We start from the raw sequence: 27,348 nt of genomic DNA, 5'->3' as shown, positions 1-27,348 counted from the left end.
ATAGCGCTAGGAGGAAAGATTTTGAAAGCTTTACTAGGGATGGAATCGTTTCCAGGGGCTTTGCGGTTGGCTAGTGATCGAATAATATTTTCTAGTTCAATTGACGTTACTGGTTCTATTTGGTTGTGTTTTTTTCCTAGAGTAGTTCTAATTTCTTTTTCTATTTTGTTTTTAAAGTCTTCATTTATTAAAGATAAGTTAATTGTACATTAATCTTGGAGGCTATCGGCAATAGCTTCTGCTTTATCTTCTAAAGAATAAACTAGCACTTGTGAAGGAGTCATAATTTTTTTTATATCTACTGGATCTCTGCGTAAAATTTTTGACATATTCCAAAGGGAATTGTCTTCAGGGTTTAGGTCGGTAAGTTTATTCTCCCATAGTTCATTATTGTATTCTGAAATTGCAGTTTTTATTTCGGACTGTAAGTGGTTTAATTTTGATTTATCTGACTTATTCTTAGATTGTTGCCATTTCCTACGAATTTGATTTTTAATTTTAATAAGTTCGCGAATATTATTTGGTAAAGAAATATCTTTGTTTGTCTTTCTTTCGAGAGTAACTCGTTCTATCGATTTGTTTATTGAGCAAGTGAGAGTATTAATTTCTTCTTCTATTTCTACCGTGTTGTTAAGCTCTTTTTGTTCAGATAGGGTTTGCTCTAAGTAATAAGGGAAGAAATCCCACTGTACTTTCTTTATGTTTCTTCCAGTGGCGTAGCTAGGGTATGTGCCACCCGGGGCAATCCTTAAAATTGCCGCCCCCCCCATACATTTTTTTGCAGTGTCATAAAATCAGCATTTCTTAAAATAATAAATTGATTATTGTTAAGCTCTTGGTATTCGTAGATTTACATAAATTTTAGTTTATTCAGGGTTAAGAACCACACTAGACGATTCAATCGCGAATATGCCGCCCCCAAGCAAGTGCCGCCCGGGGTGGCCCGCCCCCTCCGCCCCCCCATAGCTACGCCACTGGTTTCTTCTAATGTTAATATCAAAATTTATTGGAAGGCAAAATATGACTGGGTTATGATCAGACGCGAGACTATTGTGGACCTCTATATTGCATGTGGGTAAGTTGTTTGTTATGGCAATATCTAAAATATCTGAAACACCCCGTGTTGAATAGTGGGTTGGATCTGTTGGGATTTCTAAGTTTATGTTATTATTATCTTTGGCAAATTTATTTAGCGTTCTACCATTTTTGTTAGTCGCCCTACAATTCCATTCTCTATGCTTGGAGTTAAAGTCCCCTGCAGCAAAAATAGGTTGCGAATAGTTAAATAAATGTTGTAAATCTTCAATGGGATACGCCGGTGTCGGTGGGGTATATACAGAATGAATAATTATGGGCGATCGAGCATCAGCTTTAACTTCTAAAGTTGTAACTTCAAGCTTATTAAATGTTTTTGTAAGCGCATCATTATGCTTTATCTCGTTTTTAATGTAAATTGCAGTTCCTACCCCGGCACCGATTTGCCTGTCCGAGCGATAGGTTTTGTAATTAGCAAAGTTAATTTTTATCGATTCATTTAGGTGTGTTTCGGAAATAAGAGCTATATCTATGTTTTGATCTATGAGGAATTGATTAAGTTCGAATTTTTTATCGCGAAGGCCATTAGCATTCCACGCTAATATCCTTAAAATTTTGCGGTGGTAGGTTTTCCCTTTTTTTTTGCACATCATAATGTTGGCAATAGGTGGGAACTGATAAATTTCATTTTTTCACTTAATTCCATAAACATCTTGATTATGACGTCGCGATTGGAGGGGTTCTCTGTTGTCACATTATTGATAGGAGTCTCTTCCGGGTTTCCTTTAAGTTTTTCGGCGAATGAGCAGCCGTTTATTTTATTATTAATATGGTTATGGGTTTTTTTATTATCTCGCGGTTTCTTGTAATCTATATTTTTTTTATTGTTTGGGTTTTTAGCACATCCCCCGTAATTCGCAGGATGAGAACCGGCGCAGTTACTGCATAGGGGCTTATCAATTTTTTCCTCGTGGGAGCAATCTCTGGTGAGATGGGGACCGGCACATTTTACGCATGCAGGAGTAGCTCTGCAATTAATCGCAGAGTGGCCGAACAATTAGCAACGATGGCACTGGAGAATGCCTTTTGGTCTATTCTGCTGCTCCACCGTAATACGCTGGTGCAGGAGATATCCCAAATTGTATATTGATTTATTGTGCTCGCTTTTTTTTAGCAAAACTGCAAATAATAGCATAGGTTTGCTTGACTTTTTATTTTTTAATTGGTTGATGGATTCAACCTCGAACTTGAGCGACAGGAGCTCCTCTTTAATTTCGTCGCAGGTAAAGTCAGCGTTTAGCCCCCTGATGACTACCCGAAGAGGTTTGTCTTCGGTTAGTGTGTAGGTATGAAAGGAGAATTTCCTTTCATCTAACAATTTAGTAATTTTGCGGAAGTCATCGGTTGACGCCACAATAATTTTTGCGCAGTCGGTGCGCTGAATAGAGGAAAACGACAAACCATTGTTGATAATGGTTTGTCTCGCCGCTTTGTAATCTGATGGATTATTAAGTATAATTGGTGGGATATTCGCCTTTTTTATTTCCGTTTTTACTATTGGCGGTGTGCTAGGCCGTAGCCTCTTCTTAGCAGGGGACGATTCCCTATTATTCGAGGGATAACGAGTAGTCGAGGGCGCGGTCAGTTTATCAGCGAGAAATGTCGCGGGTGCAGAGGCAGTGTTCAATGTCACTATTCCGGTCGAAACGTTACTCGAGGGTATCGTGGGTGCAGATGCGGTAACAACGATTGGTACCGCGGATACGTTTTGTTTATTATTTTTTTTTATTTGAGTAGAATGTGCGCCTTATAGAGGCGCAGAAATAACTGCCTCCGTTGCAGACGCGAAAGAAACGGAAGCCGTTTTTTTATTTGGTTTTTTGCCCTTCAGGAGCTCGGCAATTTGCACCTCAAGGTAGATGCGGAGTCGACGTTCCTCAAGGAGTTCCTGGCGAAGGATCTCCATTTCCTCTCTGAGGTTCGTCAAGTCTGAGGCATGCTCACTTACTTGAGCTCCATGCTTAGGGAGTCCACGTCAAAGATTGGCTCCGCCATGACAGAGCCGGTCGGAAGACCGATGAGTCAGCGGGGGAAAACCGTCGTTGGAGTGGTGTGCTCAGAGCGTGTATCTCGTCCGGTAGCCGAAACAAGAATGATTATTATTTTAATAATTAGCAAGTTTAATGAAAATTTTAACTCCCCGTGTTTTCCGGTCATACTCAACAATTGGTCGTATTTGGACCAAACGTTAGTATAGAACTGTCAGTTGGGCGCTGTCACAATGGAGCTTATTAAAACCGGTACTATTTTCTTTTATTTCAGTATAATTAAGAATCTAAACAAAGGATATTTGTTTACAGAAGATGACATCGAAACAATTCAATGTGAAGTAGAGGTAACGAACAATTATATTTGTCGATGCATGTGATCTTAAATAATGGTTTTAATTGTACGTTTTAAAGTTTTTGAATGTAAAACGCGAATACGATAGCAGTGAAGATACGATCCGTGACGATGTAGACGACTTGTTCGAAATAGGTATAAATATTTTTACTGTCACATTTGAACGTGTAAGCAATTGTTGATTAATTAATTAATCGTTTCAGAAATGCACGATGTTAAAGATATACTTCAAGTGAACCTTTCGTATCACACAATATACAATGACACTAAAGTAAGAGCTCGATATTCTATTTATTTTGATATTTATACTACCTAATACAATTTTTATTTTAGAAACCAGAAAGAGAAATATCTAATAATTTGCAATGTGGAATAGCAATGAATAGTAATGTTCGTGCCTTTAAATGTGAAATATGTGGAAGCGCATTCAAATTAAAACATAATCTTTTACAACATATGAAAAGGCATTGCGGTGTTCTTTATTTTGAATGTGAAAAATGTGGAAGAGCATTCAAATTTAAAAAATATCTTTCAAAACACATGAAAACTCATAATGATAATCGTGATTTTCAATGTGAAATATGCGGAAAAGCATTTAAATATAAAACTAGTATTTCACCACATATGACAACTCATAGCGATGTTTGTGACTTTGAATGTAATATATGCGGAAAAGCTTTCAAAGTTAAAAATAATCTTTCAAAACATATTAAAACTCATAGCGATATTCGTAATTTTAAATGTAAAATATGCAAAAAAGCATTTAAATTCAAACAAAATTTTGTACTTCATATGAAAACCCATAGTGATGATCGTCATTTTGAATGTGAAAAATGTGGAAAAGTATACAAAAGTAAAGAATATCTTTTTATTCATTCTAAAACTCATAACGATGTTTGTAAATTTAAATGTGAAATATGTGGAAAAGAAGGAAATTATAATAAATTTCTTTCTAGACACATGTTAACTCATAGCGATATTTGTGACTTCAAATGTGAAATATGTGGAAAAGCATTTAAAAGTAAAGAACGTCTTTCAAAACATATAAAATATCACAGCTATGTTTGTAACTTTAAATGTGAAGAATGTGGAAAAGTATTAAGAAGTAAATATTATCTTTTACAGCATATTCAAAGACATAGCGTTGTTCGTGACTTCAAATGTGAAAAATGTGGAAAAGCGTATAAAAGTGAATATCATCATTTACAGCATATTCAAAGTCATAGCGTTGTTCGTGACTTCAAATGTGAAAAATGTGGAAAAGCACATAAAAGTAAATATTATCTTTTACAACATATGCAATCTCATAGTGATACTCGTAGTTTTGAATGTGAAAAATGTGGAAAAGCGTATAAAACTAAACAATGTCTTTTAAAACATATGCAAAGTCATATCGTCACTCGTAACATTGAATGTGAAAAATGTAAAAAAATATTCAAAAGTAAATACTATTTATTAAAACATAAACGATCTCATATTGATACTCGTAGTTTTGAATGTGCACAATGTGGAAAAGTGTTAAAAAGTAAACGATGTATTTTATCACATATAAAAAGACATAGCGTTACTAGTGACTTTAAATGTGAAAAATGTGGTAAAGCATTTAAAACTAAACAATATCTTTTACAACATATGAAAAGTCATAATGTTACTGGTGTCTATAAATGTGAAAAATGTGGAAAAGGATTTAAAACTAAACGACATCTTTTAAGACATATACAAACTCATAGTATTGTTCGTGACTTTGAATGTCAAAAATGTGGAAAGGCATTTAAAACTAAAAATTATCTTTTTCAACATACGAAAACTCGTAGAGTTACTCGTGACTTTAAATGTGAAAAATGTGGAAAAGGATTTAAAAGTAAACGATGTATTTTATCACATATAAAAATTCATAGCGTTACTCGTGACTTTAAATGTGAAAAATGTGGGAAAGCTTATAAAACTAAACATTATTACTTACAACATACGAAAAGTCATAGCATTACTCGTGATTGAATATTAAAATGTAAAAAGCATTCAAAACCAAAATCTATCTCTCAGAACATATGTAATCTCATAACGATACTCGTAGTTTTGAATGTGAAAAATGTGGAAAAGCATTTGAAAATAAATAATATCTTAACCACTTCATGCTTCTGAACGAGCAGTGTTTGCGCGCGGCGCATATATCGTTTCGCACTAAACCGAGCGCTTCTCGCCTTTTTCGACTTTTCTGCATTAAATACGATAAACGAACGAGATGCGCTCGCCAGTTGCTATACGATTTTCGTAGAGATTTACGCATATCGTTTCATCATTTTTATCATATTGAAAAACATTATAAAATATTTTGAAAGCATTAGACTTCAAAAAAAATTATATATTGAATTTTATTTGGTATTTTGTATACGATAAACAAACAAAACGTATTCGCCAGTTGCTACTTGACGCTAGGTACAGATTTACACATGTTGCCTCTGTTTTATATTATTGTAAAACATTAAAAAATGTGAGCATTATACGTATTTCAAAATTTTTTTTATTTTTTTTATTTAGTTTATATTGATTTTTATTTATGTACATATGTATATCGATTTTAATTTTGATATTTAAAATATCTTTATAATGTAGTGACCGTTAATGAAAGTCTTGTTTCGGCTACCGGACGAGATACATGCTCTGACCTTTTATACCACTCCAACCACGGTATTCCCTCGCTGACTCGTCGGTCTTCAAGACCAGATCTGTCATGGCGGAGGCAATCTTTGATGTGGACTAATGGAGTTCACTCAAGTAAGCGAGCATGCCTCAAATTTGACCAGCCTCAGGGAGGAAATGGAGATCCTTCGCAGGGAGTTTCTTGAGCGTCGACTCCGCATCTACTTTGAGGTGCAAACTGCCGAGCTCCTGAAGGGCAAAAAATAAATTAAAAAACGGCTTCCGTTTCTTCCGCCTCCGTAACGGAGGCAGCTAATTCTGCGCCTTTAAAAGGCGCACATTCTATTCTAAAAAACTAAACGCATCCGCGGAACCAATTGCAGCTACCGCATCTGCACCCGCGATACCCGCGAGTAATACTTCGACCGGATTAGTGATATTGAACATTGCCTCCGCACCCGCGACATTCTTCACTGATATATCAACCGCGCTATCGGTTACTCGTTATCCCTCGAATAATAGGGAATAGTCCACTGCTAAGAAGAGGTTACGGCCTAGCACTCCGCCAATAGTAGCAACGGAAATAAAAAAGGCGAATATCACGCCAATTATTCTTATTAATCCATCTGATTATAAAGCGGCGAGACAAACCATTATCAACAATGGTTTGTCGTTTTCTTCAATTCAGCGCACCGACTGAGCAAAAATTATTGAGGCGTCAACCGATGACTTCCGCAAAATAACTAAATTGCTAGATGAAAGGAAATTCTCCTTTTATACTTACATTAACGATTAACCGAAGACACTTCTTCGGGTCGTCATCCGGGGGCTGAACGCCGACTTTAACGGCGACGAAATTAAAGAGATGCTCCTGTCGCTTAAGTTCGAGGTTAAAAAATCTAACAATTAAAAAATCAAATAAACCTATGCTATTATTTGCAGTCTCGCTAAAAGAAAGCGAGCATAATGAAGCGATGTACAATTTGGGATAACTCTTGCACTAGCGTATTACGGTGGAGCAACAGAATAGAACAAGAGGCATTTTCCAGTGCCACCGTTCCCAATTGTTTGGCCACTCTGCGATTGATTGCTGAGCTACTCCTGCATGCGTAAAATGTACCGGTCCCCATCTCATCAGAGATTGCTCTCACGAGGAAAAAATTGACAAGCCCTTATGCAGTAACTGCGCTGGTTCTCATCCTGCGAATTACTGGGGATGTGTGAAAAATCCAAACAACAAAAAAATACAGATTACAAGAAACCACGAGATAATAAAAAAACATAATCACATTAATAATGAAATAAACGGTTGCTCATTCACCGAAAAACTAAAAGGAAAACCCGCACCGGTCAGTCAACCGATGACTGATGACATTCCTAATCGTGATCTCGTTATCATTATAATGAAGGAACAACAAGATGAGATGACTTTTATCACCTCACACATTTTACCTAAATTAGCACAATGAACGGAAACAACAGTTAAAACCCACAATCGCGCCGCGAACACTTTAAAATATTAGCTTGGAATTCAAATGGTTTACGTGATAAAAAACAGAATTTAACCAATTCCTAATAGATCATATTATAGATATTACTTCACCTTCAAAAAACTCGACACCATTTAAAAATGGTTTGACAAATGGCTGGTAACAGCAAATCTCGATAAGAGTATTGCAGTTATGTTTATCCGTAGAAGAAAAACGCCTATACCACAAATAAACTTCCCCAGCTAAAAATGTATAAGAAAACTCTCGATTGGCAAAAATCAGCCAAGTACTTGGGCTTTACCGTGGATTCCAAACTAATTTGGAAACCCCACCTAGATAAAACTGTTTGCAAAGTTAAAGACACTCGTATACATTGTTCAATAAAAAAGTAAATTAAATACTAAAAATAAACTGCTCCTCTATTAATCGAACATCCAACCAGTAATTGCATATGCCTCCCCCGCGCGGGGTTACATACTCAATCATAGAAAATATGTAAAAACGCTACAAATCCAACAAAACATTTCGTTACGAATGGCGACAAATGCTTATTGGTTTGTCGGCAACTTGATTATCCATCGGGACTTAAAAAATACATTCAAACTGAATACTTCGATAAACCAAAAAGCAAACATCGCGAAAGAATAAAAGATCACTCGAATCCGGCAAAAAACAACTTATATGAAAACTACTAGGCAAATTCAAATAGCAATAATAACATTAACATGTGTAAAATATTACTTAATAAATTTTGTGTTCAATACAAAATACTTTTAGGGAAGAGAACGGGACATACTTTATTCTTATGTAGCGTCTCACACTCACCAGGGGCAACTCTGGCTATAAAAATTGTCTACTGATATGCTCTTGAATTCTGAAATTCACAGGGACTCTGTGCAAGAACCGTTTGAAAGTAATCGGAGATGATTTTTTATTATTTTTTTTTATATGAATATTTGAAAAATATTATTTTAATTTCAACCGTGTTTTTAAGTCATACTCAACAGTTAGTCGCATTTGGACCAAACGTTTGTATAGAACTGTCAGTTGGGCGTTGTCACAATGGCGCTTATTAAAACCGGTACTATTTTCTTTTATTTCAGTATAATTAAGAATCTAAACAAAGGATATTTGTTTACAGAAGATGACATCGAAACAATTCAATGTGAAGTAGAGGTAACGAACAATTATATTTGTCAATGCATGTGATCTTAAATAATGGTTTTAATTGTTCGTTTTAAAGTTTTTGAACGTGAAACGCGAATACGATAGCAGTGAAGATACGATCCGTGACGATGTAGGTGATTTGTTCGAAATAGGTATAAATATTTTTACTGTCACGTTTGAACGTGTAAGCAATTGTTGATTAATTAATTAATCTTTTCAGAAATGCACGATGTTAAAGATATACTTCAAGTGAACCTTTCGTGTCACACAATTTACAATGACACTAAAGTAAGAGCTCGATATTCTATTTATTTTGATATTTATACTACCTAATACAATTTTTATTTTAGAAACCAGAAAGAGAAATATCTAATAATTTGCAATGTGGAATAGCAATGAATAGTAATGTTCGTGACTTTAAATGTGAAATATGTGGAAAAGCATTCAAATTTAAACATCATCTTTTACAACATTTGAAAAATCATAACAATGTTCTTCCTTTTGAATGTGAAAAATGTGGAAGCGCATTCAAATTAAAACATAATCTTATACAACATATGAAAAGGCATTGCGATGTTCGTCATTTTGAATGTGAAAAATGTAGAAGAGCATTCAAATTTAAAAAATATCTTTTAATACACATGAAAACTCATAACGATAATCGTGATTTTCAATGTGAAATATGCGGAAAAGCATTTAAATATAAAAATAGTATTTTACATCATATGACAACTCATAGCGATGTTTGTGACTTTAAATGTAATATATGCGGAAAAGATTTCAAAATTAAAAATAGTCTTTCAAAACATATGAAAACTCATAGCGATATTCGTAATTTTGAATGTAACATATGCGGAAAAGCATTTAAATTCAAACAATATTTTGTATATCATATGAAAACCCATAGTGATGATCGTCATTTTGAATGTGAAAAATGTGGAAAAGTATACAAAAGTAAAGAATATCTTTTTATTCATTCAAAAACTCATAACGATGTTTGTAAATTTAAATGTGAAATATGTGGAAAAGAAGGAAATTATAAAAAATTTCTTTCTAGACACATGTTAACTCATAGCGATATTTGTGACTTCAAGTGTGAAATATGTGGAAAAGCATTTAAAAGTAAAGAACGTCTTTCAAAACATATAAGATATCACAGCTATGTTTTTAAATGTGAAGAATGTGGAAAAGTATTGAAAAGTAAATATTATCTTTTACAGCATATTCAAAGACATAGCGTTGTTCGTGACTTCAAATGTGAAAAATGTGGAAAAGCGTATAAAAGTGAATATCATCATTTACAGCATATTCAAAGTCATAGCGTTGTTCGTGACTTCAAATGTGAAAAATGTGGAAAAGCACATAAAAGTGAATATTATCTTTTACGACATATGCAAAGTCATATCGTCACTTGTGATTTTGAATGTGAAAAATGTAAAAAAGTATTCAAATTTAAAAAATGTCTCTCAAGACATATGCAATCTCATAGTGTTACTCGTAGTTTTGAATGTGCACAATGTGGAAAAGTGTTAAAAAGTAAACGATGTCTCTCAAGACATATGCAATTTCATAGTGATACTCGTAGTTTTGAATGTGAAAAATGTGGAAAAGCGTATAAAACTAAACAATGTCTTTTAAAACATATGCAAATTCATATCGTCACTCGTATCATTAAATGTGAAAAATGTAAAAAAATATTCAAAAGTAAATACTATTTATTAAAACATAAGCGACCTCATAGTGATACTCGTAGTTTTGAATGTGCACAATGTGGAAAATTGTTGAAGAATAAACAATGTATTTTATCACATATAAAAAGACATAGCGTTACTAGTGACTTTAAATGTGAAAAATGTGGTAAAGCATATAGTTCTAAACATGATTATTTACAACATGTGAAAAGTCATAGTGTTACTGGTGTCTATAAATGTGAAAAATGTGGAAAAGGATTTAAAACTAAACGATATCTTTTAAGACATATACAAAGTCATAGTATTGTTCGTGACTTTGAATGTGAAAAATGTGGAAAAGCATTTAAAACTAAAATGTATCTTTTTCAACATACGAAAACTCATAGAGTTACTCGTGACTATAAATGTGAAATATGTGGAAAAGGATATAAAACTAAACGATGTATTATATCACATATAAAAACTCATAACGTTACTCGTGACTTTAAATGTGAAAAATGTGGGAAAGCTTATAAAACTAAACATTATTATTTACAACATATGAAAAGTCATAGCGTTACTCGTGATTGAATATGAAAATGTAAAAAGCATACAAAACCAAAATCTATCTCTCAAAACATATGTAATCTCATAACGATACTCGTAGTTTTGAATGTGAAAAATGTGGAAAAGCATTTGAAAATAAATAATATCTTAACCACTTCATGCTTCTGAACGAGCAGTGTTTGCGCGCGTCGCATATATCGTATCGCACTAAACCGAGCGCTTCTCGCCTTTTTCGACTTTTCTGCATTAAATACGATAAACGAACGAGATGCGCTCGCCAGTTGCTATACGATTTTCGTAGAGATTTACGCATATCGTTTCATCATTTTTATCATATTGAAAAACATTATAAAATATTTTGAAAGCATTAGACTTCAAAAAAAATTATATATTGAATTTTATTTGGTATTTTGTATACGATAAACAAACAAAACGTATTCGCCAGTTGCTACTTGACGCTAGGTACAGATTTACACATGTTGCCTCTGTTTTATATTATTGTAAAACATTAAAAAATGTGAGCATTATACGTATTTCAAAAATTTTTTTATTTTTTTTATTTAGTTTATATTGATTTTTATTTATGTACATATGTATATCGATTTTAATTTTGATATTTAAAATATCTTTATAATGTAGTGACCGTTAATGAAAGTCTTGTTTCGGCTACCGGACGAGATACATGCTCTGACCTTTTATACCACTCCAACCACGGTATTCCCTCGCTGACTCGTCGGTCTTCAAGACCAGATCTGTCATGGCGGAGGCAATCTTTGATGTGGACTAATGGAGTTCACTCAAGTAAGCGAGCATGCCTCAAATTTGACCAGCCTCAGGGAGGAAATGGAGATCCTTCGCAGGGAGTTTCTTGAGCGTCGACTCCGCATCTACTTTGAGGTGCAAACTGCCGAGCTCCTGAAGGGCAAAAAATAAATTAAAAAACGGCTTCCGTTTCTTCCGCCTCCGTAACGGAGGCAGCTAATTCTGCGCCTTTAAAAGGCGCACATTCTATTCTAAAAAACTAAACGCATCCGCGGAACCAATTGCAGCTGCCGCATCTGCACCCGCGATACCCGCGAGTAATACTTCGACCGGATTAGTGATATTGAACATTGCCTCCGCACCCGCGACATTTTTCACTGATATATCAACCGCGCTCTCGGTTACTCGTTATCCCTCGAATAATAGGGAATACCTCTGCTAAGAAGAGGTTACGGCCTAGCACTCCGCCAATAGTAGCAACGGAAATAAAAAAGGCGAATATCCCGCCAATTATTTTTATTAATCCATCTGATTATAAAGCGGCGAGACAAACCATTATCAACAATGGTTTGTCGTTTTCTTCAATTCAGCGCACCGACTGAGCAAAAATTATTGAGGCGTCAACCGATTCCGACTTCCGCAAAATAACTAAATTGCTAGATGAGAGGAAATTCTCCTTTCATACTTACATTAACCGAAGACACCTCTTCGGGTCGTCATCCGGGGGCTGAACGCCGACTTTAACTGCGACGAAATTAAAGAGATGCCCCTGTCGCTTAAGTTCGAGGTTGATAAAATCTAACAATTCAAAAATAAAAAATCAAATAAACCTATGCTATTATTTGCAGTCTCGCTAAAAAAAAAGCGGCGAGACAAACCATTATCAACAATGGTTTGTCGTTTTTTTCAATTCAGCGCACCGACTGAGCAAAAATTATTGAGGCGTCAACCGATGACTTCCGCAAAATAACTAAATTGCTAGATGAAAGGAAATTCTCCTTTTATACTTACATTAACGATTAACCTAAGACACCTCTTCGGGTCGTCATTAAAGAGATGCTCCTGTCGCTTAAGTTCGAGGTTGAAAAAATCTAACAATTAAAAAATAAAAAATCAAATAAACCTATGCTATTATTTGCAGTCTCGCTAAAAAAAAAGCGAGCATAATGAAGCGATGTACAATTTGGGATATCTCTTGCACCAGCGTATTACGGTGGAGCAGCAGAATAGACCAAGAGGCATTTTCCAGTGCCACTGTTGCCAATTGTACGGCCACTCTGCAATTGATTGCAGAGCTACTCCTGCATGCGTAAAATGTGCCGGTCCCCATCTCATCAGAGATTGCTCTCACGAGGAAAAAATTGACAAGCCCTTATGCAGTAACTGCGCTGGTTCTCATCCTGCGAATTACTGGGGATGTGTGAAAAATCCAAACAACAAAAAATACAGATTACAAGAAACCGCGAGATAATAAAAAAAACATAATCGCATTAATAACGCAATAAACGGCTGCTCATTCACCGAAAATCAGTCAACCGATGACGGATGATATTTCTAATCGTGATCTCGTTATCATTATGATGAAGGAACTACAAGATAAGATGACTTTTATCACTTCACACATTTTACCTAAATTAGCACAATGAACGGAAACAACAGTAAAAACCCACTATCGCGCCGCGAACACTTTAAAATATTAGCTTGGAATTCAAATGGTTTACGTGATAAAAAACAGAATTTAACCAATTCCTAATAGATCATATTATAGATATTACTTCACCTTCAAAAAACTCGACACCATTCAAAAATGGTTTGACAATTGGCTGGTAACAGCAAATCTCGATAAAAGTATTGCAGTTATGTTTATCCGTAGAAGAAAAACGCCTATACCACAAATAAGCTTCCCCAGCTTAAAATGTATAAAAAAACTCTCGATTGGCAAAAATCAGCCAAGTACTTGGGCTTAACCGTGGATTCCAAACTAACTTGGAAACCCCACCTAGATAAAACTGTTTGCAAAGTTAAAGACACTCGTATACATTGTTCAATAAAAAAGTAAATGAAATACTAAAAATAAACTGCTCCTCTATTAATCGAACATCCGACCAGTAATTGCATATGCCTCCCCCGTGCGGGGTTACATACTCAATCATAGAAAATATGTAAAAACGCTACAAATCCAACAAAACATCTTGTTACGAATGGCGACGAATGCTTATTGGTTTGTCCGCTACTTGATTATCCATCGGGATTTAAAAATACACACTCTAACTGAATACTTCGATAAACCAAAAAGCAAACATTGCGAAAGAATAAAATATCACTCGAATCCGGCAAAAAACAACTTATATGAAAACTACTAGGCAAATTTAAATAGCAATAATAACATTAACATGTGTAAAATATTACTTAATAAATTTTGTATTCGTTACAAAATACTTTTAGGGAAGAGAAAGGGACATACTTTATTCTTATGTAGCGTCTCACACCCACCAGGGGCAGCTCTGGCTATAAAAATTGTCTACTGATATGCTCTTGAATTCTGAAATTCACAGGGACTCTGTGCAAGAACCGTTTGAAAGTAATCGGAGATGATTTTTTTTATATAAATATTTGAAAAATATTATTTTAATTTCAACCGTGTTTTTCAGTCATACTCAACAGTTAGTCGCATTTGGACCAAACGTTTGTATGGAACTGTCAGTTGGGCGCTGTCATAATGGCGCTTATTAAAACCGGTACTATTTTCTTTTATTTCAGTATAATTAAGAATCTAAACGAAGCATATTTATTTGCAGAAGATAACATCGAAACAATTAAATGTGAAGTAGAGGTAACGAACGATTATATTTGTCAATGCATGTGTTCTTAAATAATGGTTTTAATTGTTCGTTTTAAAGTTTTTGAACGTGAAACGCGAATACGATAGCAGCGAAGATACAATCCAAGAAGATGTAGAGGACTTGTTCGAAATAGGTAAAAATATTTTACTGTCACATTTGAATGTGTAAGCAATTGTTGATTAATTACTTCATCATTTCAGAAATGCACGATGTTAAAGATATACTTAGAGTGAACGTTTCGTCTCACACAATTTACAATGACACTAAAGTAAGAGCCCAATATTCTATTTATTTCGATATTTATACTACCTAATACAATTTTTATTTTAGAAACCAGAAAGAGAAAAATCTAATAATTTGCAATGTAGAAAAGCAATGAATAGTAAAAAATCAAGAATAACACTAACTCATAATGATGTTTCTGGCTTTAAATGTGAAATATGTGGAAAAGCATTCAAATATAATCATCATCTTTTACAACATACGAAAAGTCATACCGATGTTCTTTATTTTGAATGTGAAAAATGTGGAAAAGCATTGAAAACCAGTAAAGGTCTATTTAAACACATGCTAACTCATATCGATGTTCGTGACTTTAAGTGTGAAAAATGTGGAAAAGCATTTAAATGTAAAGAAAGTCTTTCACAACATATTAAATATCATAGCTATGTTTGTGACTTTAAATGTGAAGAATGCGGAAAAGCGTTTAAAACTAAACCTTATCTTATACAACATATGCAAAGTCATAGCGTTTCTCGTGATTTTAAATGTGATGAATGTGACAAAGCATATAAAACTAGACAATGTCTTTTACAACATATGAAAAGTCATAGCGTTACTTGCGACTTTGAATGTGAAAACTGTAAAAAAGCATTTAAAACTAAAGACTATCTCTCAAAACATATGCGATCTCATAGCGATACTCTTAGTTTTGAATGTAAAAAATGCGGAAAAGCATTTAAACATAAAATAAGTCTTTCATATCATATGAGAACTCATAGCGATGTTTGTGAATTTGAATGTAAAAAATGTGGAAAAGCGTTTCAAAGTAAATACCTCATTTCATTACACATGCAAACTCATAGAGATGTTCGTATCTTTAAATGTGAAATGTGCGAAAAACCATTCAGGTTTAAATCTTGTCTTTTAAAGCATATGGCAACTCATAGCGATGCTCGAAATTTTGAATGTGAAAAATGTGAACAAGCATGCAAAACTAAAAAATTGCTTTCTAAACATATTTTAACTCATAGCGATGTGTGTAACTTTAAATGTGAAATATGCGGAAAAGCATTCAAATTTAAACAATATCTTTCAAAACATAAAAAACTTCATAGCAGCTATGTTCGGGATTTTGAATGTGAAAAATGTGGAAAAGCATTTAAATCTAAAATATGTATTTTCAAACACATGCAAACTCATAGCAATATTCGTAATTTTGAATGTGAAAGATGTGGAAAAGCATTTAAATTAAAAATACATCTTTCAGATCACATGCAAACTCATAAAAGTATTCAAATTTAAATAATATCTTTTACAATATATGCAAACTCTTAAAATCATTAGTGATTTTAAATGTAATAAATGTAAAAAAACTATTCAAATCGAAAAGTCTACTTTTACGACCTGTAGAAACTTATGAGATGTACGTGATTTTGAATGTAAGAAATGTAGAAAAACATTCAATACTAAAAATTGTCATAGCGATGTTTGTTATTTTAGTTAAAAAATATGTAGAGAAGCTTTAAAATGAAAGTCCATTTTTTCACAAAATATATAGATAATAAATATAAGATATCGACATTTGTGATAATAAATGTGTAAAATGTCGAAAAACATTCATTACTTAAAATAATCTTTCATGATATGTTCAAACTGATATCGATTGTTGTGACATTGAATGTGAAAAATGTTAAAAAGAATTAAAAATGAAAAAAATATGACAAATGCTAAGTGTACATTGATGTTTGGATTTGATAGGAATGACAAGAATGCCAACCGTACGTCCGTGTACAGCCATGCAAAAAGTTTAACTTATGAAATTATATAGAAACTATTATTTAACTGCTTAGTGACGTACATGAGTAGTGTGTCCAGATTAGGAAATACAAATATGGGACATTTTCGTCTGGAAAATATTTTCACATTTTATAATAAAATCTCACATTTTGAAAATAAAATATATTTTAATGAATCTCTGTTTTCTTTTATTAAATTATGAAGAAATGTCATTATTTTGTTCAATTAGAGTTGCTGCGGGAGCTAAAGAAAAGGTTATCTTGGAAATTTTTATTCATTTAAAGATGCTGCAGAAGCTAAAAAAATGTCACTTCAAACATTTTTAAACAAACATAAATTTTCGAGATGACCTATTTTAGTGTTATTTGCTGTTTTCAAAATATATTTCAAAATATGACCTTACTAATACTGATGTACAAATTATAAAAATTATCACTAATTCTGTGAATAGCTGACACTAAATAAACATCAAATAAGTAAGCATGTTTTATACTAACGACGATTACGGTTAAACAGTAGTCGTATAGATACAAAAAATATTTAAAAGTATAATATAAATGTAGGTTATTTATCGACATTTCATTGACCTTTATCGGGACAGTGGGACAAAATGTTAGAAAACGTGACATGTCCCGTAAATAAGGGATGTCTGGCCATCCTATATATGAAACTAACAAAAATGAAATAGCACGAAAACTATAAATAGATGTCAGTAATATGTAATTCCACTATTCTAAGCCATGAAAGTGTTGAAGCTATTGGAAAATACTTGTATTCCATTTTTCAATAAATGTATAGTTTACAAATTACTTACATATATTGATTTTTAGATCTTGAATATAAATGAAATATAGAAGTATATAGCAACACACTATAGTTCAATTGTATATTGTGGATGGGATATTTTAGTTTGTGAAATAAAAATACAGTTTTGCGTTTAGATTTAATACATTTATTTTTTAAAGACAATTCATTTACATACGATCAAAATATTTTGTAACTATATCGAAAATACGATCACAATTTTCTTAAAAATATAAGCGATAAAATTTAGCTAATATACTTTATATGTACAATTTATTCTACGGTAAATAATTATGTACGTTCAATGATATGAATGAAATATTTAAACACGTTCGTATATAAACTATGTAACTACGGTTGGAAATCTGATTAAATTCAACAAATTAAACTTTGCCAAATTTATATACAAATCATGTTTATTAAGTTTGTACCCGTCAAAATCAAGTATGCACACAACTTTGACTTTGCGATGACAAATTGTAATTTTCAGCTAAAATTTATAAAGGAACAGACGATGCAAAACAAAGAGTCGTATTTCTAAATCTTACACTTTAAATATGCAATGGACTTATGTTTTTTTTTCATTATGTTTCCTCAAAAAAGATTAAGCATGGACGGAGGTATATTTAGCACTAAATTAATTACAATACGGGATCATTACTTTATTATAATATAAAGTTATCGTACAATATCGAAAACTATAAAATGACTTTAAATAAAATTGTATAGGATCACAAATTTCGTTTAGTGTAAAAGCTCTTTTCTGTTCGACTCGCCTCACGTACAAAACTTAAAATTTACAAAATAATCAAGCTGCTTGTTGATTTATTTATAATGTTATTCAATACGTGTGCTATATTAATAACAGTGTTCGGTTTTCTTCTTAACAAGTTTTAATCGTATATACAAATAGGAAATTTAGTAAATTTTAACTAATAAATCTTGTGTTATTAAATAAAACATATAAATACATATAATTTGATTAACCAACGATACAAATTTTCAATTGCATATATACTTGAAACATTCTGTACATAAAACAATGTTCTTTAACAAATTTTACTATATATTAATCTCGATGCTTTGTTTATCTGACTCTTGATTGTATTTGTACATTCTTTGGGGATTAAAGTTAAAGTAGAATTATGTAAGTTATTAATCTATATTTGTGTATAATATTATCGTTATGAAGCAATAAAATCAGTATTGTATTGCAAAATTTTGTTTAATTTTTTACCGGCGGGTTAATTTCAGGTAATCGATTCGAGATATGTGTTGATTTGTAAGAAAGGAATCACATAATTAGTTCAGTTAATAATGTTAATCAGTCACAGGGTAATCGGTTTACAAAACTATAAAAATTCATTCATCGGATAATTATTTAAAATTATGTAATTGCAATTATAAATAACTAACAATTATTTACATATTATTTGCTCTAATCTTAACCTTATGAAACATTTTGATATGCTTGATATTCGTGGACAGTCGTTCATTTTTTTTCTCAATACTTGTAAAAATATCACTCAATAAGAGTTTGTGCCTTAAATGCCGATACGTATTGAGCGAAAAGAACGGCCGCGAGCACTTTTTAACGTCTAGCGTTGATTCTTTAAAACGAGAACGAAAATACAAACATCGCTTAAATTATTCACATCAAACATATTGCTTTAATTACAATATTGTACATTGACTTACGTACTAAGTTTAAGATTTATAAGATGAAAAATGTACACGAGTAATAAAGTTCATGAACGAGTAAAAGGAAAAAGATAGCGTACATTTAAAATAGTTTTAAAGTCCATCATTGGCAAATGTTAGGGATTAAGTATACGATGACATTGATATTAAATAAGTTTATACAAGAAACAGTGAGATTTAATAGTTTTATATATATATGTACATAAATAAATAAATATATATATATATATTTTTTTTGAGCACATCGAGTTTTACTTATCTTATTATATATGTTTATTACCAACGTGGAGGATTAAAATTTACCTTTTTTATATGAATAACATCACAGACATTACTAACAATAATAAAGGCATTACGACTGTATAACATTAACGTATTCGTAATGATGATGTTCGCTTAAGTCCTTAAGTGATGCTACGAGCGTTTCTTTGATGAAATGTTTTTACAAGCGCTAACTTAAATTTTAACACAAAAATTATATAAAGTAAACGTGTCAATTGTTACTTTGCTTATAAAGAGAGAAATTTTACAAAACATCTAAATATATATACACTAAATAAAATAAAACAACAATGAACATGAACTGAGTAACAATGAACAAATATTATCAGCCTAAATACATATATAGGAATTAACTTAAAAAATAATAGTATTTTGCACATTTTCCACAAAATAAAAGAGTAGATTTACAATATTTGTAATTCATTATAAATTAAAAGATATGTAGGTTAAAACTTTATACATTTTAAACAATTTTGAGGACTAAGACTAACGATTCACAAATAAACATTGAACTAAGAAAAGTACCCCTAAAATTATAAAAATTGAAAGGAAAATGAAATTCATAAGAACAATGTGTTACAGAAACATAAATTAACTGAATATTACATGCATAAGTGGACACATATAAAAGGACCGTTTACAGAACCGAAAATTAGATAAGCACAAATGACGGTTTTGAACAACAACCGTTCAAAATAACAAAATAAGCGAATAAAATCAGTGTGCTACAGAGTAGTAAGGTATGTAAATAAAAATACAGATATAAAAGGATCGTCTCCAGAGCCCATTCACAGTAAAGCGTAAATAACTTTTATTACTGAGTTAATTAGTTGTAAAATCAAACTATTTAGTTAAACGAAACTGATTTACTTTAGCATCTTTTGATATCTTTTTAAAATAAAATTGTGCATGTGTTTTTATATTCGAGTTATTAACAAAATATCACTTTACTTTTTACGATATTGATTATCGGATTAGTAGAAGTATAATCGCAAAGGCGAAACAATATTAATTCTATAAACTAACGATCGACCGTCGCTTTTTGCGGTAGGTTCTGTAAAATATATGGCGATTTGATAAAAAAACAATGTCACAATACGCATATATCAGTTGTGATAACGTCGTTTGTGATTGCGGTCGTAAATTCTATACGCCATATTTGCTCTTTTTTGTTTGGTTTTTGTAAATCGGCTTAAAATTAACTCGAAAATCTTTAACACACACATGTACAATACGACCCAAAACCGATTATAAATATTGGTAAACGTATACTGTGCCCAAATATTTATTATGTACTTTACAATAATATATACGATATAATATAACTTGTGTGGCGCCAACACGCGAAAAAACATAGAATTGTATACGTGCGAATGTTGTATTATTTATTAATAACGGACTTTTCGTACTTTATAGGTATAATATAAATATTTTAAGGGTACCGGAAAAAAATCCATTTTTTGCACACTAGTTTTTATGTATTTTTGCTTTTTTCATTCATATTTTAGGTATTCTTGTTATGGCTATAAATAAGCATCAAATATTATTACGTTTAATAATTTGATTATAAACATATTGTATACCTTATAAAATAAATTAATCATAATTGAATAATAATCACAGTTTTTTCCTTAGTCGATCTACCTTAGCACCTCCCCAACTGCAGAGAGATTGCAGCTTTTTTGCATCAGCGGAGACTAAGCCGGCAGAGGGCTAGCCGACACATAGGGAACCCGAGCTACTACGTCCTCCAGAGTATCACCAAAAGGCCTGTGCCTTGTTGCGTATTTTGCTTATGATACACATACATACACTAGATCCCGAAATGAATACAAATTAATTATCGTATCTTAGTGGCAAAAATGTTTATGGGTAATGTAATAAAAGTGGAAGCATTTATGTATGATTTGAAAGCCAAAGTTTGCGAAAAGGCATTGAGGATGCTCGGTTTCGTTATGCGGAGCGCGTGTCACTTTAACAATTTTTTGCCGATTCTCATTCTGTACGATACGCTAGTTTGTAGCGTCGAATATGACTCTCCTTGTTGTTGAGAACTTGAAGATTTCTTAGGACTTTAAAAGTTGGAGTACGGATCATATCCGTATGTGTATCTTAATGCTTTGAGATACAATTCGTCGTATTCTTAAGTATATAAAGCACTTTTTAAGTTGCTAAGGAGCGGTGCCGACAATGTATCGATGCTCGGTGATTTTTAGTTGCGAGTGCCTTAGAGCAGTAGTGCGCAAACCATTCATAGAAATTTATTTGGTAAAACATATAAGGCTTTGATTTCACAAGAGCAAAGTACTAGTAAAATAGCGAAATAAAATAATTAAATAATTAAATTCATTTCTGGGACAGCGCGGCAGCAGGGGCGAATAAAAGACGAAATCAATAACCTTCAGTGCCAAGCGACGCGACGCAGATCGCGCACTCTCTCAGTCACACTTTAAATTCGTATAATTAAAGTTTTTACAATAAAATGTATTGTTACCGACATGCATAAATACAACTTATGTGTTATATTCAGACCTCATAAGCGCAAGTCTCACAAAAAAACTTTATTTACGTTGATGATTAAAAAAAATTATATCCATGGGTCGCAATAAAATTTAAGCTAAAATGGAGTTTGCGCGCCATTGTCTTAGAGAGTCACAATCGCGTCTCTAATTCTCGCCCGTTACGATCAGGACGTTAGCGCTCGAGAACGCTCCCCTTGCACGGGCTTCTAAACGAGCTTGCTAAACATAATAATGTTTTCGGCAATAGTGAAATATATGTGAGATGCTGCTCATTAATTTTAAATTTTCACCATAATAATATATATTTTTATATTAAATAGCATAATTGAACATTACCAGTGTGTATGTATATAACATTGTCAATAAAAATACATAGCGGCCATTTTAAAATTAAGACATTCACAAAAGGTGGAAATTTAATGCGGAGCTAAACGATAACAGATTGTCTCTCAATGTGCCTTATCTCCCATTCACCCAAGCTTCGTCGAATGATTGTTATAAAATATGTTACATTATTAGATCGATATTTTGTAGACATTTTAGTAAGTTATATGATTTATACAATAAGTAAATAGCTTTAAATCACATAGCACGATCTCTAAGGTATATATTAAAAAAGCTGATGTTTTGTAATCTACGAAAAATTTTGTCAGTCAATAATAAAATAATTGACAGTTGATCGGTGTCATTTTTTTCTATCGAGTTTGTGTGAGGTTTTATATTATAAAGGTGCTGCTTTAGGCATGATTGAAAACATGGTATAACAACCTTTTTTTATACATATGTATCAGTTTTTAAAATAAAGTTGTTGTTAACGTAATAGTTTGCTTTAGTTTTGTATCTTTAGAAAAGAGGTCGAATGGCAGTAAAATCTAATGGCAGGTTCATAGCAAGATCTTACAAATTACTCGGCTATTTACTCGTAGTCCGTCTAATCGACTAAATTAGTCGACGCGTGTAAACCGACCGTTCTAGCGAGAGTTTCTCTTCTGTGGTTTATTTTAGAAATCATTACGGATTGTTAGAGTCCTTTAAGAAAATCCAATTTGTAGAATTATCGGAAACCACTGAAGTCGAGAACGCTAACAGATAAGCGGAATAATTGAAAAAAGAAATCCAATCAGTAAGTGCTCTCGTGGCGATAAATTGGAACTCGGCTCACGTCTCAGGAACAAATGGCGGATGTCAATTGGCCGAGGCTCCCACCGCGGGCCCCATCATTCTTCCGGGACCACGACATAGTTCGCGTGATGGAAACGGGTGTGGAGACCATATTTTTGCATGAAATGATTACCTCGGACAACACCCACCAGTGTCTCTCGCTTGGATGCCCGTAAATCCAAATCCAAATCTCAAGAGACTTAAATAGACCTAATAATAGGATAACAAGCCTTCAAGGTGTCAAGTGTCAAAAGAGAAACTTATACAATTCAAAGACATGGTATTAATTTACACTGTTATATAATAATACATTTTGATACTTGAAACAGCGGCAATCACAGCATGAAAATAGTTATAATATTATACCATTTATAATATATGAATACTGATTGATTAAAAAGAAAACAAAGGAATGGCGTTTCGGTCTTCAATTTTTAGGAAATTTTAAACGTATATATTTTTATGTTTTAGCAAAAGGTGACATTTTTTCACTCTACCTACATATTTATAAATGTATATATTTTCATACCTTGATAAAATTCTAAAGATTTATTGCATTAATTTTTTACCACTCGAAAACGCGTGAACGGGTCTACCGCGCAGTTTCTTGAACGGACTTTGTGAACGGACCGTAATGTGTTAATATAAAAAATGGACTAGGAGCAAAAATTGTTGATATTTAAAAATAAATTAATGAAACATTTGGAGTACATAGGTCAAGAAATTAGGGACGTCATTGAAGAAGAGGGGGGCGAAATGGTGGCAACTACATGTGTCACACAGACGGAAAACAACGAAATTTAAATGGCGTCGCGAGCAAATCTTTTGTTCGATTTATTGTCGAATTGCTGAAACGTGATTTTGTGGTTTGATATATATATATAGCAAATAGAATTTATTTATATGATTTGTATATAAAAAAGCGCAACGATGAATAAATTATTAACATAATATTAGTTTCAGAGACCAAGAAATATCGGAATTTTATTGGCGTGTCAAGGCAATATTTTGATTAGATTTTTTGAAATGTGTTTTTGTCGTTATATATCAGGAAAAAAACAGTTTTACAATCGATAATAGAGTGGCAGTTTTCAGTTTAAAGAAAACAAAATACATAAATAATGACAACAATACAAAGCATAATATTTATAACAAACTATGGAAGAAACTCTCAGATAACCATTTAAACAAAGATAAGGGATGACTCATCCGTTCCATAAAACTCTAGCCAGACATTCAAAATACGAGTAGCACAGTCGCACCTGAGCTACTGATAAAGCTTAATCTGAAAGATCCAAAAGGACAATTCAATAGAAGACTTACAGGCAATATTGTGTAGTATTATTATGAACTGCTAAGCATGTACGGGGCTGGTATGTTTTTGAGATGATTTTCAAAACCAGGAGAGGAGCATATTAAACCTTATTAATATTAGGGTTCAGAAGAATCTCATAAATAAATTCAATGAAGCGTTAAAGGAAATATATAAAACAATTAAAAGCTTAAATGGCTTTGAAAAGCATTATTTTCTAAATATAAATATAGTCGAAAATATCTATTTCATTATAATATTTAATTATTAAAAAATAATATGCAAATAGAAAACTTTCTAGATAGTAAATGTGCATTAAAAGCAAATAAATTTGAGTTGCTGGATATATTGCTGGATAAGTCTGAAAGTTTAATTTGACCATAAGACATGTCGGACTTTACGCGAAAGCAGGAAAATATATATTTAAATATTGCACGAGATTAAAGCGCGCGAGAGAACAGATTTCGCAAAGATAAGTTAATAAATAAAGGCAGTTTGCGCGTTATATGGTGAGCGCTGTACGGTTGGAGAGAAATGGTGGGGTCAGGTGGTGATGGAAATAACAGCCTCCCCTTTTGGGTGTCCGACTTGCGTGTCAATCTTCGTTGAAATGGAAGCCTTGACCGTTCATGTCGAATGCACATCCATCCTAACAATTTAACTGGTGACACACACACTTTATATATATAAAAAAAAATATATATATACAATATTGAATCGTGCCGTTGAAAAATCAACGCAGCATAAATGTACAGTAAGCTGTATATGTATTTTTATATAACTTAAAACATATAATTAATAATTGCTTTAATACAAATATATTTTAAGTATCTGTTAAAAGTAAAATAATATGTTTTTTTTTGCAAAAATAATTATACATATATATTTGTACAATTTAATTTATATTCATAGTTGTATATCTATGTGTAATATTGTAAAATACTGTGTAACTTCATAAAATACAACAATATTAATCTCACGTGTCATATTATACACCTATTGTTTGTTTTTATGAAATAAAACAATATTTTAGAGCAGTTCTGTTTTTATATAATAAATAAATTATATGTTTGTGTAAGTAAAATATATACATAAATTTGGATGAAGGATGTTTATGGAATTGTGAAACTGCAGCTCCAGATTAAACGATTCGAGCTTTTTAAAGTGATATTAATCATTAAACTGTAGCTAAAACTACTATTTAAACATGGTTAACTAGATGTTTAATTATATTATAAGGGAAGCAAATATAATAAACAGTATACTGTTTGTTCTAATGAGCTAATATAATTAGGGAATTTCGTACATATGCATTAGATGTTTACATAAAATGTGATAAGATAATATATAAACTGTATCTAACTGAGGACTTGATGTCTCGGGAATTCAATTTCGTTTTCATGTATAATATAATGAGGTTTAATACTAAATGATTTATACAATTAGTGACTATATAAAAAAATCGCCACTCGGGACTTTTTATTACAGCACCAGGAAAAAAAATTCGCATATCTTAAAGTCATTTTTTTCAATAAGATGCAAATTTTTGTTATACACTTCAATTTTGAAATATTTTCTTCATTGTCTTGAGCAAAAACAAGATACCCAAATCGACCAAGCATTTCCTGAAAAGTTAATCAAGTTTAGATTTAGAAGCGTCCCTCAAAAATGTCGAAATTTCATCAAATCATTATCAATTATCTTCAGTTCCTTTTCAACTGCTCCGCATCCACTTATATCCGAGTCGTAAATGGGAAGCAATTTGCGGGCGCCCTCTCCATCTTGAAGACGAGCTTCAAAATAAACGATGAAGATATGAAAGGATAAACTTGGTAATAAGGTCGCATTCGACAAGCTGAGATAACAGTTGCCTTCCGACGCTCGGACGTTTTGACACATCAAAGAAATATTCCCAAGCGAGGGTTCTTCTCTGAATTTTTCCGTAATGAAATCGTCGCCCAAGGGTTGCTGCGCCTTTTGAAGTATCGAAAAAAAGGGGAAATTATTCGCGTGTCACCCGCCCGAAGCACGCTCGTATTTAATGGACGAATGTTCTCACAATGGGGAATGTTCCTATAGATGTAGCCATGACTGTATAATGGCGGCACGTGCTGTAAAAGCCTTTCATGGCAGTCACGATAGATATTTTTCACTGCTGTTTATAATTATTATTAATGGCAAACTATTTTACGTAATACCTAAGAGCAAAGACTGTAGTTTAAGATCAGTATTGTTGCATTAGAAAAACTATAATAGAAATCGTTTGATACATTTTAACTAGTAGATTTGGTAAAAATATTACTAGTGAAAATATAACAACACTGATAGGTGCTGAAGTATTATATTAAAAATGCGGTAAATTTAATTTCGTAGGTGGTGAAAAAAGTCGCTAGTTTTCAGCTGAAAGTTGAGCGTACGCCTTCAAAAGGTGTCTGGATGGACTTTTGTGCTTTAATTGCATTTGTAGAGTGCGACGAGAGTGACGTTACGTCATGCAAATGATGCAATCGAGGTACGTGTGCGACGACCCTAAAAAGCTGTAAGCTTTTTGTAATTATTTTTTTTTAAATTGCATTTTTAGTTTCAGCAATCATAACCAAGCGAAAATTTTATGTCTGTGTGTCTGTGATAATATAAAAATCACTTCATTAAATTTGTAAAAATGGTATGTTCTATTATATAATACACCTTCATACAATTGTTAAAACTTTGATTTTCAAATACAAAAATAGTCGGAAAGGCGGTTCTTCAGAAAACGTACATAAATATAATCGTATGCCAATACTATTTTTTTATGTCATATTTTTGATTTCGTTAATGGGAATTACATACTTGTCTTAGCTTTGTTTAGGTGCTAAACCTTAATATTTTTAGGCAGAAAGGAGGTAAGTTGAAACGAATGGCAATTAATACAATCAATATATTCGCAAAAGAGTAATGTGGATTATATTTTATTCAGGGTCTGAGAGT

At 32.4% G+C, this 27,348-nt stretch overlaps 2 protein-coding genes and 1 long non-coding RNA gene across 15 annotated transcripts; 2 read left to right on the top strand and 1 right to left on the bottom strand.

The window, feature by feature from the left end:
• The first annotated feature begins 3,285 nt into the window (after nucleotides 1-3,285).
• Nucleotides 3,286-5,953, top strand: LOC148239609 (uncharacterized). 2 transcript variants are annotated; one of them, XM_088194959.1, is made up of 5 exons: nucleotides 3,286-3,335; nucleotides 3,396-3,430; nucleotides 3,498-3,573; nucleotides 3,642-3,709; nucleotides 3,772-5,953. In XM_088194959.1, the coding sequence occupies exons 1-5, from the start codon at nucleotides 3,317-3,319 to the stop codon at nucleotides 5,434-5,436; spliced, it is 1,863 nt and encodes a 620-aa protein (XP_088051085.1). In that variant the 5' UTR covers nucleotides 3,286-3,316; the 3' UTR covers nucleotides 5,437-5,953. The 2 variants fall into 2 exon arrangements, with proteins under 2 accessions (XP_088051085.1, XP_088051000.1); XM_088194874.1 differs by having other exon boundaries at nucleotides 3,381-3,430.
• LOC148239607 (uncharacterized) lies at nucleotides 5,318-16,771 on the top strand. Of its 12 annotated transcripts, XM_088193766.1 has the most exons (7): nucleotides 5,318-8,263; nucleotides 8,346-8,481; nucleotides 8,563-8,596; nucleotides 8,672-8,744; nucleotides 8,812-8,887; nucleotides 8,956-9,023; nucleotides 9,086-11,514. In XM_088193766.1, the coding sequence occupies exons 6-7, from the start codon at nucleotides 8,958-8,960 to the stop codon at nucleotides 10,994-10,996; spliced, it is 1,977 nt and encodes a 658-aa protein (XP_088049892.1). In that variant the 5' UTR covers nucleotides 5,318-8,263; nucleotides 8,346-8,481; nucleotides 8,563-8,596; nucleotides 8,672-8,744; nucleotides 8,812-8,887; nucleotides 8,956-8,957; the 3' UTR covers nucleotides 10,997-11,514. The 12 variants fall into 12 exon arrangements, with proteins under 12 accessions (XP_088049892.1, XP_088050550.1, XP_088050464.1 ...); XM_088194424.1 differs by lacking the exons at nucleotides 5,318-8,263; nucleotides 8,346-8,481 and having other exon boundaries at nucleotides 8,578-8,649; nucleotides 8,710-8,744; nucleotides 9,086-9,142; nucleotides 10,057-11,514; XM_088194338.1 differs by lacking the exons at nucleotides 5,318-8,263; nucleotides 8,346-8,481 and having other exon boundaries at nucleotides 8,578-8,649; nucleotides 8,695-8,744; nucleotides 9,086-9,142; nucleotides 10,057-11,514.
• Nucleotides 10,160-13,789, bottom strand: LOC148239608 (uncharacterized). The gene is made up of 2 exons (XR_015811379.1): nucleotides 12,655-13,789; nucleotides 10,160-12,332 (listed from the first exon to the last, which is right to left on the bottom strand). It is a non-coding gene; the product is annotated as an uncharacterized LOC148239608 (long non-coding RNA).
• Nucleotides 16,772-27,348: the final 10,577 nt, after the last annotated feature.

This window comes from Plectrocnemia conspersa, unplaced genomic scaffold (genome assembly GCF_051122295.1).
Source record: "Plectrocnemia conspersa isolate PC_06_02 unplaced genomic scaffold, ASM5112229v1 ptg000001l, whole genome shotgun sequence".
In the NCBI taxonomy this organism is placed as follows: domain Eukaryota; kingdom Metazoa; phylum Arthropoda; class Insecta; order Trichoptera; family Polycentropodidae; genus Plectrocnemia; species Plectrocnemia conspersa.
Note: the sequence above shows the minus strand (reverse complement) of the source record. Positions and strands in the feature narration are given on the sequence as shown.